At 32.2% G+C, this 14,320-nt stretch overlaps 1 protein-coding gene across 1 annotated transcript; it reads right to left on the bottom strand.

Annotated features, from left to right (window-relative positions):
* Positions 1–3,775: 3,775 nt before the first annotated feature.
* LOC111718396 (uncharacterized) lies at positions 3,776–9,109 on the bottom strand (the record flags this gene model as incomplete). The annotated part of the gene is given in 8 exon segments (XM_023493974.1): positions 3,776–4,402; positions 5,092–5,180; positions 5,596–5,665; positions 6,421–6,503; positions 6,867–6,968; positions 7,718–7,807; positions 8,292–8,367; positions 9,010–9,109. Coding segments are annotated over 8 exon segments (731 nt in total), but the record flags the coding sequence as incomplete, so codon positions are not given.
* Positions 9,110–14,320: the final 5,211 nt, after the last annotated feature.

Below are 14,320 nucleotides of genomic sequence, written 5' to 3'. Positions count from 1 at the left end.
GGTTTTGGCGGATTTGAGACGAGGCTCAAATTCATTAAATTCTAAATCCGGACTTTCAGATACTGATAGTTGATAGTTTTTTTTTTTATTTAATTTTGGATGAGAATTTTTAAGTTCAGAATACAAAATATTTTTCAGTTCAAATTTTAAATTTTTTACAAACATTCCCTAGGTTCATTTGTTCTCAAAAAAATTTGAGCCCATAATTTGGCTTTTAAAAAGTTTTTTGGAGACACAAAACCAAAAAATAAGGAAATTTTTTTTGTTTGTGTGTAAATTGTATCTTGAATCAGAACTCAAATTTGATTAGGTAACTCGGCAGAACCCTGGGAACTTGGTTTAAAAGTTTAACAGATTGATTTTATGGGGAAAACTTAGTTCCAAGCAAAGCTGGGTTTCAAAGTTAGTTTTATAAAAACACTAGCTTGGGAACCCAGCTTTGCCTAAAAACTAAACATTCTCTAAAATATTCAACCTGGTCAATTTAGACCAAGCTCCTAAGTGAACATTTTGGGAAAATTAGCAAAGGGATTCAATAGTTATGATCGGACAGACAAACAAACAGAGATTACAACTTTATATATATAAATTTGAATGTTGAAACATTAAGTACATGGAAATCGTTGTCGTCATAATAAACTTAACGGAAGGAAATCAGCACAAAGAAGTCCAGGAAAGGGAAATCAGCACAAAGAAGCCCAGGAAAGGGAAATCAGGACAAAGAAGTACAGGAAAGGGAAAGCCTTGAAGGTTGAATGAAACTTTTTGCGGAAAACATTCCGCCGCCGCCCGTCCGACTTCTCTTCTTTGTTGAGCTGAGAGCAAAAAATCAAATAAAAACCGAGGAATTGGAAAATAATTACCGCGACCCAGAAAAGTTTCTGCAGTAAAGCCTAGTACTTTAATAGAATGACCCAAATAGTTGAAACATCGTCATGCTGAAGCAATTAGCTTGGGCAACTTTTGTTTTCAGGCAACATAGAATTTTTGCAAGTTTTTTAACTTTCCAAGGACTGAACAACCACAATTACAATCCAAATTTAAATAACCTCAAAGGCTAAAAAAATTTGTTCACCTATTTGAAAACATTAAAAACTAATTATACTCATTTTGCTTATTGAACTTGAAAGTCTACTGTTAATTTTGTATTTTAAATACTAAATATTTTCTTCTTTCTTGGTAAAATCTACGTAATTAAAGTATAGAAAATACGCATATTTGATTATCTTTTAATAAAAGACATTTAAAAAAAATTTAATTTATAAAAATGCGAAATGGTCTTGTTTCTAATTTTCAACCGATTTTAGGCCAAGTCCTGCAAAGGAGGAAAGTTTGGGGCTGAATTCCTCTCCTCTGGAAATCTTTTTACAACTAGTTTTCAATCTTTATCGACTTCAAAAGTTAATGGTTCCTCCCAAAGGATGAGACAAAAATGACGATCTGGAAAATTTTAAATATATGATATAATTACCCGGATACTGTACACATGCAAGGACCCGGATACTGTGCACATGCAAGGACCCGGATACTGTACACATGCAAGGGCCCGGATACTGTACACATGCAAGGATCCGGATAATGGTAAGAAAAAGACAGAATAAATTAATTTCAAGGGTATCCAAAGTCTCATCCTTAGTAGGTTTCCCTTTCTTGTCTTCCAAAAAACTTTAAAAACTGAGTTGTTTCAGGTATCAAAACGTTTTTCAAAACGATTTAAACTGTTCTGAACACTAATTGAATTAAGGTATTATTGAACGCTTGGTGGAGAATTTAAACTTGTAATTTGAGACGTGAAATTTTCCCATCCTAGCTCCATACAACATTGTATATTTGAATTATATGTATTTGATGCTTAATATTAATATAAATTTTTGTAAATTTATTCATGTAATAATGATGTTAATTAGATATAGTTAACACAATTTATTTGATTGAGCCAGGGAAGGGGACCGGGGGCTTTTAGATTTATCCTTGATAAATTTGATAACTTTTCATACAATAATTAGATCACTGTATTGAAAATACAGTCCAAATTAATACAAGTCCATCTGGAATTTGTCTTTTGCTCTAGTAACATATAAAATAATGACATGACAGGTGTACAAAAAAAAAGGGTGTTAGCCATTTAAACTTTTCAGAAAGAGGCAATATTCTTTGTTTCTAATAATGAGGATACATATGGGTGTTAATATAATTCTTTTAGTCCTTAAAAGGCACAACTTATTTAAAATCACGGAATACTTGGGTTTATAAAATGTTAATTGTTAGAAAAGTACATTTACGCAAAATCCTGCGTTTGCAAACGACAATTTTAGAATAAAGGAATTGTTAGAATTAGGATGGAACAGTAGAATATCTAGGGATAGGTTGGAACAGTAGACTATCTAGGGATAGGATGGAACAGTAGAATATCTAGGGATATAATGGAACAGTAGAATATCTAGGGATAGGACAGAACAGCAGAATATCTAGGGATAGGATGGAACAGTAGAATATCTAGGGATAGGATAAAACAATAGAATATCTAGGGATTGGATGGAACAGTAGAATATCTAGGGATAGGATGGAACAGTAGAATATCTAGAGATAGGATGGAACAGTAGAGTAACTAGGGATAGGATTGAACAATAGAATATCTAGGGATAGGATGGAACAGTAGAATATCTAGGGATAGGATGGAACAGTAGAATATCTAGAGATAAGATGGAACAGTAGAATATATAGCGATAGGATGGAACAGTAGAGTATCTAGGGATAGGATGGAACAGTAGAATATCTAGGAGGGATAGAATGGAACAGTAGAATATATAAAATATGATGAAAATAGTAGGATAGGATTCTTGTTACAGAAATCAAATAAAGTTATTGTGAACTGATATTTCTCAAAAACGTCTAATTGAAAACCATTAAAACTATTTTCAACAAAATACTTTATACGTTCTGTGTACGCAATATTTCGAAATCTTTACTCCTGAATAACCTGTAGTTGTTGGTCCGAAGAATCTAGGGAACTAGCAGCCCTGATCCACCCAGCTTGCCAATCCCATTCATGTATTCGAGATAATTTTAGCGGATTTTTGCTACTAACTGATAGAAATCTTTTTCCCACAAGGGGAGGCCTAATACTGGCCATCTTCACTCCCCTGAGTTAACTTATGACACACTGGATCATTTAGAACTGTGTTTACAGCTGTGAAGCTGAACTGATGTTGCACGGCCCGGATGGGAAAGAAGACTACTAGGACTACCACTTGTTCGCGGAGTGATATCTGTCAAGGCAGTGGTGATACGGTATACTTTCATCCGCCAAACCAGGCTACTCGATGTAAAACAGGTAATTGTCGGAGTCAGTCGCTAGATGCCTCTAGTGGATAAATGAAACTGAAAGTGGCTTTCTTTGTACTTAATGGCTGAAGTCTATGGTCTGTATTACATTTCATCTCTTGCGTAATAACACAAAAGTTTGAAGATGAAAAATAGATGAAGACTAGTGATTATTCATCCCCCCCGCCCCCCTACCAATCCCACTAAGACTAACAATTGAATTAGAAACCAAGAAACCCCAGCGACCTGTATTCATTGTGGCCAGAAATATTATAGAGTTTGCAATTTTTACACTAGAACAATAATAATATTACGCTTTTACAACAAATTTTTTTTATTGATTATATCTTTAAATTAGATAAATATACAATCTTTTAAGGTGCCGAAATTTTTAGAATATCAATATTTTATTTGCTTTGTACGAAATATGGTTAAAATATTTTAAAAGATAGAATTTTAGTTTATTTATTTGTCGGCTATGTCTAGAGTATATTTTTTACTGCTTGTTGTGCAGTAAATTTTGTATGAATATATTTGATTAAATATTAAACTATTACTCTGGTACTTCCAACTCAATACGTTACACGTTACGATTTTTCATAAAAATTTGAAATTTAATTGGCTATCGTGTACTTTACGTAGGAATAAAATAGTTTACGTACTAATACAATATACATTTACTGTCAGACAAAAGAAAAAACACCTAGAGCCCTAATATCGTTGTTTACAAAATATTGCAGTACACTACTTTGTAAGCATGATATTGAGTGTTCCTGATGTACATTCCTTGGTATGCCCCGAAAGGAATGCTCCTAAGAATGTTCAGTAAAGTTAAGCGGAATAATTATTAATTAAGACTGTAGACAGAGTGTAGAAGTCTTAATCCTTCCAGCTCGGACTAAACTAAACAACTGAAAGACGACATTTTAAATAATCGGAGCCGGAGTTAGTCTGAGTTTAGTCTAGGTTGACAATATGGTACTGAAGGATTGAGGATCCAGTGAATTCTCCAAACTTCTCAAGATCTGCAGATCCAGTATCCCTCTTTACGAGGATATCTCCAACCAGCTCCTCCAGCCTGAAACACAAAATATTTTATGATTAATTGTTAAATTTAAACGATCTCTCCCTCCTCAAGCAGGGGTGTATATTTTCCTAATAAATCGTTCCCTCCCCTATTTAGAAAATAATATTTATCCCCAAAAGTAAATTTTATATATGTTTTTTTTCTCTCACTAAAATAATAATAATAAAATAATAAATAATAAAATAATAGATTTTTTGGATTAGAAGTATCAAAAAAAGCGTGAAAAACTTGCCTTTTAATAATCCAACTATCATACCCCCCAAATCATCATAATTCATTCCCCCCCGGCCCCCATCAACATATTTGTCTCCAATCTGTGAGATTTAAAAAAAAAATTGTCAAGGGTTTGGGAGAAATTGATGAATTTTTGGGTATATTAAGTGGAATGAGCATTAAGAAATGACATGAATCCGGCTAGGAATATTGTTGATCCGGATTCTCAAACTGGACACGGATCCGGCTGTGTGTGAATCCAGTTGATTCGGATTCAGGGCCGTAGTCAGGAATTTGTCCAGGGGGGGGGGCGTAATATTTTCTTCCAGAGGGGGAGCTCAGCAACCAATGGGGCCTGAAAACCCCCTGAAGTTCATAGATTTCACTGGTCAAGGGGGAGGGGCTGAGCCCCAGTCGCCCCCCTCACTACGCCTCTTTCCGGATCGATTGCTTTTGAGTGAACTTACTTGTAGGATTGTTTATTTGCGCATGCGCGCATAATCAGGTTTCCAAAACCGTTCAAGTTGAGTAGCTCCTCAGCAGGTCTACGATAATTCTACAACAACAATAATAAATTAAAAATAAATAATAAAAGTAAATGTTTTTATGGTGACGTAAAAAAAAAATTAGCGAATTTAAGTTTTGATGGTTTATTTAGAATAACGCTTTAAATTGAAAGATAATTTTTAGAAAATATTTATAATTTTATCTTGGGTTTTAGGGAACAGATTTTGAATGAATGATATGCAATGGGGAGGATTGAAATAATGAATGAAAGGTTGAATAAGTACATGAATGAAGTACAAATAAATATATGTATATATATGATAAAATTGATTTAAGATGAATTAAAAGAATGGGAATTGCAAGTTTGAACTATAGGATAAATGATTGGGCAAATGATTAAATGAAAGATTAAATAAATACACTAATAAATGAATGAATTAAAAAATAAATAAATGAATGAATACCTTCTTAATCTCCTGGAAGTTTACATCGTACACCCCTCTCTTCATCTTCTCGATCATGTCGAACATGTCCCTAAACAGGTTAAAAAATTAAAAAGTTGTTTTAATGTAACGTTTTAAACAATTAAAAAAAATGTTAAAAAATATCTAAATAACTTATTTGTTAAACATTTTAAAACTTAACTATTCATTTTTGATCATAATTAGTCTATATCAAACCCCCCCCCCCTCTTTATACTTACACTGTGGATAGGGGGGTTGTTAATCATTTTTAAAACGATCGATAAAAGTATCGTTTTTCGTTTATTTTTTATTTTATTTTAAAATACGATCGTTTCGTTTTTAGAAAGTAACAATTGTTTATGAAAACGAACCGCGCACTCGTTCTGAACTTTTAGAAAACGAAAAATTTTTCTCGCTAATGAATCTGAGTCGAGACAATTAATTTCAATTTCTGTTTAGGGAGATAAGGTTATGAATATGGTCGTAAATGTTTTTTTTAAATTGAGATAAATAACCTGTAAGTTTACTAACCTCAGTTTTTCCTCAAAAAATGTATTATCTCTTTAAATGCTCGTTAACGATGGGTCGTCGTTAACGGTCATTAACGAATAGTCGTATTTAACGGTCGGTTAAAGAAACGGTCGGTCCGTTTTTCGTTTATTCTTCGTCGATTTTAAAAAGAAACGATCGTTTTTCAAAAAAGTGGAAACGATCCATCTCTTACTGTGGGGGCCGAGGGGAGAGGAGATGGGTGATTTTTGATGAATGGTATAGATAGGGGGGAAGCAAAATGATTTTTCGAGATAATAAACACCCCTAAATTACCTTGGAGGTGGAACCAGTGTCCTGTCTAGGTCTAGGATGTAGCAACGGTCACGGAGAGAGTCAATAATCACGGTGTAATTTTCCTGAAATATCCATAATTTTCTTATTCAAAATATTGATAAAACAACTTTAGAAAAAATAATTTTTAGTTATAATAGTTACTTATCTAATGTTATAAAATATTTATAATATGCGGCTGAAATAAGCCCGAGTTTTATGGAAATATACATGACCCGTTATGTCATAAAAAATAAAAAAATAAAACCCCTATATCAGAAACCTATCACAAATAATTTCCCTTTATAAATTGTCCAGGGACATCGGACAAACCCGTCTTCAAATATGGAAATAGATCAATTTAAAATAAAACATCTTTAATTAGAAGGAATAATGAAGACGACAATAAAACCACTATTATTTGCTGCTAGTTACTACTGTCAGTATACCTGGAAATCATGCATGTATCTTCCCATGAAGAGCTCTGGGAGTTCTACAACCTCGTAGTTCTCCTCCTCAACGTCGATGTCGAAATCGAACTCGAAAGATCTCTAAAAAAACAGATTTAAAAATTAACAATTATAAATCTAACTAAAATTCAACTTATAGAAAGAAAACACGAAAGATTAAAGAACTTTAGAAAAAAGAACTACAAGATATTTAAAAAAAATAGAACTATATTTTTGCCCATGTATGTTTGAAATTTTAAATAAAGCCTCTAAATAACTTTATACTACAAATATATCTCTACTTTTCAATGATTTTATGAGATACGTGATTAGTCATGCAACTTGATATCTGCTCATAAATAAAGTTAATGATAAGATTAAACTTATTTTGAACACGTTTTTAAATTTATTATTTTAATCGTTTTTTTTCTATATAAGTGACTTGCGGATTTCTACTACAGAAACAAGAAATTGTCTAAGTTAACAATATAAACCAAGAAAATCGACAATATCTGCAGTGTTACTGATCAAGAATAGGTTTAAAGTTTACAGCTGTGAATCGGGCAACTAGAGGCCCATTAGAATTTGCAACGAAAGTCCCTTAAACGAATGAATAAGTGAAAACTAGAAATGAGATGCAGGTACGTTCAATATCAAAATGGGACATACTCAAAGCCTTGAATATTTTATGACTTCAGGTGTATAATTTTCAGAATATTAATGAATTCGGAAAAATAAAAACGAAATTTGGAACACCAAAAAATCATTAATATTTTCCCTGAAAAAATCACTAACTTCCCCAAATTCAGCCGAAAAGGGGGGGGGGGAATAAAGGCCCTTCTATGACTTACCTTTAAATCGGGCAGAAGCTGGAGACTTTCCACTTCCTCTCTCTCATGTTCTTCAATCATTTCTCTGTACAACTCTTCATCCATCATCTTCTACAATAAAGTACAGTGCAGTACAGTACAATACAGTACTGTTTAGTACAGTATAATACAGTATAGTACAGTATAGTACAGTACAGTACAGTACAGTACAGTACAGTATAGTATAGTATAATACAGTATAGTACAGTATAATACAGAATAGTACAGTACAGTACAGTACAGTACAGTACAGTACAGTACAGTACAGTACAGTACAGTACAGTACAGTACAGTACAGTACAATTCAGTACAGTACAGTACAGTACAGTACAGTACAGTACAGTTCAGTACAGTACAGTACAGTACAGTACAGTACAGTACAGTACAGTACAGTACAGTACAGTACAGTACAGTACAGTACAGAATCATTTCCTTGTACGAGTGGGTACTAAACACCCATTAACAAAACGCCCAATTACAACCTAGTAAGGTTATGATGAATTATTGTTAATAAAATATGTTTAATGTATTTATTAGATTAAATACTAACACTTACCCTGACAGTAGCGCCAATAATGGTGGATTCAGAGAATATATCTCTCAGTGGTAGACGACACATGCCGGCGTAGTTACTTAAAACAGGAAACAGATTATAATTGGGAATTTTAGAAGAAATCTGGAAATTTTTATTACTTGTGCAAACTTTGAATTTTCGCTTGTGTTATCAAAGGGGCTGTGTACGGTATTTCAAACGACCCTCAATCGAAAGTAGTAATCCGACCCTTTACCCCCTCTTCACACCTTAGATTATGTAAAAAAAATTTTATCTAAATATTATCATTTTCAATCAATTTTGAAAATTGAATTGCGGATTCCATTGTTCAGCAGAGACTAGAAAGAAATCAGAAAGAATTAATTTCAAAATAGAAGAAAACGATATCCTCCTTGTTGTTACTCAGAAACAGGTTTAAATTGTACTATTGGGAATCGGTCATGTAACGCAATAAATGTCGGGTCATATAAAATTCATTGGTGTATAATTCTTGAAATATCACTTTTTTAGGTTTATTTTTCCCTCCAGATGTTAGGTAGCGCAAAATTATTTTTTAGGTATGTTTCGCTTAATCGGGTAAACAATTGAATTTTTGGGCTAGACATATCAAAAAGTGGTTAGATATCTAATTTATCATTTTTTCCTTATTCGGCCCGGGGGTTAATTCTAAAAAAAATGCACCCCTGATACGGGGACACGAAGCACCCTGGATTCCTCCTACCTCCTAACAATGAATGTCCTGTATGAGTGAACTCCTGCTCCAATGCCCAGGATGAGAAGGGAGAACAAGGACAATACAAGGCAACAGTTTGTCAGATAGCCTACAGGAAATAAAACATTAAAGGGACTGTACGCGTAATTTCAAGTGACCTTCCATTTATAGAGAGGCTTAACCGATCTTGAATGATACCCTTTAAACCTTTGTTCAATCAAGGTTTTCGCAGATATTCATATAGCGGGAAATTAAGTGCCAAGTAACAGTGCCTGTGTACACTAGCACAGAGAGTACAATGTTAGAGATGTCAACGTTTTGATTTTTCTAGATTTTAGCTTTCGTTACGATAGTGTTCATCAAAAGTATTAACGTTTGAAACGTTACGTTGCACATTATGAAATTTTATGGCATAGAGTGACGTTACGAAATGAATTTTCTGCACTTGAATACCTTTTACAACGTTAAGCTTTATTAAATGTTGTTGAAAAAAACAGTAAGCTCCGTTACGCTTTTGCATTTGATGTTTTAAAAAACTTTCCCAACGTTGCGTTAAAGCTTATGTAATATAACCACAATTTTTTAACGTTCCACTTTCATGCAAGGTAAATATTTTCAGAGACCTTACGTTACACTTTCACTTAGTTTAAGATCTAGAAGATGACAAACGTTTTGCTTTAATAAAACGTCATTGGGGCATAGTTCTGTACGTTACAATGCATTTCAGTGCAAAGAATATTTTTTGTTAACGTTACGTTTTATCTTAACTTTTCCAATATAAACTCTTTTAATTACGTTTAGAAATTTTACTAAAATGCACCTTTTCTTACGTTACGATTTATCGAAACGTTATTGTGAAAACTTTTTGTTACACTTTTTTACAACTGACAATCAAAACTGTTAATTAGTTTCGTTTCTAAGAAAGATTTGAAAAAATGTTCTATACGTTGCTTTGTATTAAAATGTTCAAGCCTTAATGTTTCTAACATTACACTTTATTAAAATAATATTGTTTCTAAATGAAAGCATTGCAAGATTTTTTCCGTGATAATTACATTTTTTTACTCATCCTGTATGTTGCAGTTGTTTTGTTAACCTTTTTAGAGAATGTGCAGTAGAAGAATATGCATTATGAAAGTTTTTAGCATTAGACTTTCAACTCAAAGTGGGTCTTTAAGGGACTAGAGACGTAATTTCAAATGACCTTCCATTTATGGAGTGGCATGTCCAGTAGGGGTGATCAATATTGGAAAAGAGCCAACCGCCCACCGGAAGTCGCTCCGTTTTCACTGTAAGGCCACAAAAAAATTTCATTTTTTATTTCATGTTTAAAAAAATTGAAAATTGAGTGAGTCAGAGCTAAAAAACTCATCAAAAACATTAAAAAGTTTTACAACCGGAATTTAGTACCGTTTTTTGGACATAACTTCTTTAGATTTTAATATATTCAAAAATGGTTTTCGAATCTGAATTCAGCATGAAATTTATAAAAAAAGATGTATCATATTTACTTTTTGAAATATTTTTTTAGGCCTTACGACGATTTCTTCAATATTAAATTGTCAATTCGCAACCCTATTGAATTTTTTTTTATTACAATATTTTTATTAATTTGAAACGCAGCGACCTCAGGTGGGCGGCTGGCTGAGTTCTAAAAAAAGTCACAAATCAATCACCCTGAACGTCCAGCATACATTTACAAGATAGGAAAACACTCCTAATTTTCAAATCATCAATCAGATGTAGGTATACACGTTATTATTGGGAATCAAGCATGGCCCTCTTTAAATGGAGGATCACTTGAAATTATCATCGTGTATTTGACGAGCTTAAAAATAGACATGTTTTGGGACACTTCATATAATGAGTTAAAATTCGGCAAGGCAAACCACTTTTGCATTTTTTCTTTTTTTTTACGCAATGCAGACTCATCCTTTTCTTCTATCTAACAGAATTCATAGTTTAAAATATCTACAACATTGGGTAGCAAAGATATAGGGATTAGAAATATAAGTTTGTGAACAACTCAATTCCTTTAGACATTATTATCTAACATAAGTCATAGCTTGAAATATCAAAAGTCTACAACACCAGCTTGCAAAGATGCAGAGATTAGAAAATTATAATTTGTGGCGAATTTTTAGTTCTTTTTGTGTTTTTTTTTATGTTACTTACAACGTGAGTAAAAAAGCGGCATTAGCTTTAGTTTACAAACCACAATGAAAATGTTTTCAGAGTTCATGTTTGGGGTTAAAAAATATCAAATATAGGAAGACAAGTGCTAAATTTTTTTAACACAAACAGCGCGAAGTAAAATTATATAACATTTTTTTCTTTTTTAATTAAAAATCTTTTTTTTTCTTTTTTAAAGTTTCATAAAAATCTATTGATGAATAAAACATAACACACATTTTCAATTTGATAAAATATTGTTGCATTTTAGTATCTACATTTCTAAATTTTTCAGCCTAAAACATGAACCATGCCAACTGAAGTTATGATTTCAAGTAGTCAAATAAACATGAAACCCAGCAATTGTGTTTGTTCACAGACCCGTTCCACTTAAAAGTTTATTTTTTGCAATTAGTAAATCATTTTCTTTAAAACAGAAAATGCATATGTAAAATTTCTTCATGTCGTCTTCCTTTTCCAGAGTTTAAGTGGGTTTCCTCAAACAATGGCAAATCAAACCTTTGATGTCCAAGAAACATTTATAAGATTTGAATTTTCACAAATAGCATGTTACAAAAAAAACTCGTTTACACTTTAGAATGGAATTAAGTTTTTTTTTCAAATTTACTAATCCCTATATCTTTCAAACCCGATGGTTTAAACCTTGTAAATTTCAATATTAATGGTCTGCGACATCGGGTTGCAAAGATATATTAAATGAAAATTAGAGTTTTTGGCATAAACTCATTTTCTTTAAACTTGAAATGAAAAACCATAAGTCTTTGCTCTTATTATCATCAGTTGAATCTCTTACATTGATATATTAGAAACGTTTTGAAATGTTTTGATTGGCAGAATTATTGTTACGTTTTTAAAATTAAAACTCAGCCCTCATAGTCTAGCGTTTTATGAACAACATTTTCATCAGACATATATCTAACGTTAGACTAATCAATTTAGTATTCAGAGAAAAGTTATGAAACATTTTGATTTACAGAATTACATTTTTTTAAATGTTATACATTACATTATTGAAATTTTACTCTGTAAAAAACTTTCGTTTCCTGATTATTAAAATAATAACCCATTTCTGCAACGTTGAATTTTTTATTATATTATAAGGGAAAACGTTTCAAAACGTTTTCATAAACAGTAATGCATTTTTCAGTTATACAACGTTACACTTTTTATAAGTTGAACTTTGAAATAGAAATCCTTTCGTTACGATATTCAATCAAATCACAATTCATTTTTCAAACGTTAGACTTTCAAGCTCCCTTTGGAAACAAAACATTTCTTTACGTTATGTTCAAAAAAGTTGTAGATATTAGAAAAATAACGTTACATTTCCACAAAACGCTAACGTTGGGGGTATGTTCCTCTAACGTTAACGTTTAACGTTAGGTATGAGCTCCTATAACGTTAACGTTTAACGTTCACGTTATATAGAATATATCCAAACGTTACACATTATTGTGACGTAACGTACAAAAACGTACATTTTACGTTACGTTACACTATCGTTGACATCTCTATAACAATGTACACTGTAACCTCGAGTCTCCCTGCACTCAATCTTCAGCTATACAAACGAAGGTATCTACCTCATCGTTGTTCGGACAAAAGACTTAAAGACTTCAGACATGCCTATTTATAAATGGAAGGTCACTTGAAATTACGCTTACAGTCCCTTTAAATGAGTAATCATTGATTGATTGCAGCTATCTTCAAATGATCACGGGCAATTTTTTTTCTGTAATCAATAAATTAGGAATTGACGAGCAGAGTTCTATGGCACCAGATGAGAAGAAACTGGCTCAAATTTGTTCCAGCAAATTTAATTTGTTGACACGTTGAAACTCTCTTTAATAGAAGTCAAGCTTAAATGTTTTTCCTTAATGTTTTTCCTTATGTTAATATAATAATTACTTTTAATATAGTTTTATGAAACATTTCAATATCTTTTTATCAAAAATGGAAAACTTATTTTTTCAGATTTAAATTTTTGCGGAAAATCAATAATACTGTAATTTGTTCCGATATCAAATCCATTATCAGACATTGAAGAGAAAAAAAAATTGATCAGACAGAAAATATATTAATCATAACAATTAATTTTCTCTTTGAAGATGGAAAAAAATAAATTCCTTTCTAGAGAATAATATTTATTTTTCTTTAGAAAATAAAATAATATTTTTAAGGCTTAGAAAGGGGGTGTACTCAGTACTGTATAATGTATATTGAGTAAAAATAAGTAGTTTAATAACAAGGTCTGACTAAACCAGAGGTTTTAGTATTTCATGCAGCTTGAATTATGAAATTGAAAAAGGAATAAAAAATTAGATTGACAATTCAAATTCCTATCAATAATTCAAGGATACGTTTTTTCTTTTTTCTTCGCATAAGCTTGTGCTAAACAAATTTCGGTATATTTCAGTCTTTAGAGCTGGAACTTTCAAGTTTACTTGATTTGACTGCCTGGTTTGAATACCACCTCCATGTGGTATTTTCCAGACATTGCATAATTTATGAATAAAAACAGAAAACAAAGATCAGCAATTAAAAAGCTCGAGTTAAAGAATTACAATCTTTTCATTTATGCTCAATTTGTGTCTTAATATCAAATTGTTATCGATATCAATATTAAAACTCAACAAGCTGACAGGGGCGAGATAATATATTTTCGAAGATTTGTAAGAAACTAGAAAATTTGGCTTTACAGGAGGAGATTATTTCTACTGTTTGATACTTTTTAATAGGGGGTATTACAAATTTAGTTATTTACCAAATTCACCCCTATTCACTATCAAAAAGCATTTCTAGTAGGAAGGGAGGGGGAGGGGGGGGGGAATGATGTATCCCTAACAGTTAACGTCTTGATGATAATTCTACAAGTCTCATCAATCTGATGAGCCAGAAACTGGTTATGGATTCAATTCCTTGAATTAGCCAATAAAAGCTGACACGGGCACTAACACTGCATGATAAGACACACAAATACATTTAATAGTACACAGGGTAACAAAAACATAAACCACACTATTGAGGCCTATATTTTAGAAGGTTATTTTATGGGCAATTTCTTGGGCGAGCACGGTGGTCCAGACAAGCATTAATGTGTAGAAACATATTCACGGGGGGGGGGGGG

The sequence above is a fragment of the Eurytemora carolleeae genome, unplaced genomic scaffold (genome assembly GCF_000591075.1).
Source record: "Eurytemora carolleeae unplaced genomic scaffold, Eaff_2.0 scaffold74, whole genome shotgun sequence".
Taxonomy (NCBI): Eukaryota; Metazoa; Arthropoda; class Copepoda; order Calanoida; family Temoridae; genus Eurytemora; species Eurytemora carolleeae.
Note: the sequence above shows the minus strand (reverse complement) of the source record. Positions and strands in the feature narration are given on the sequence as shown.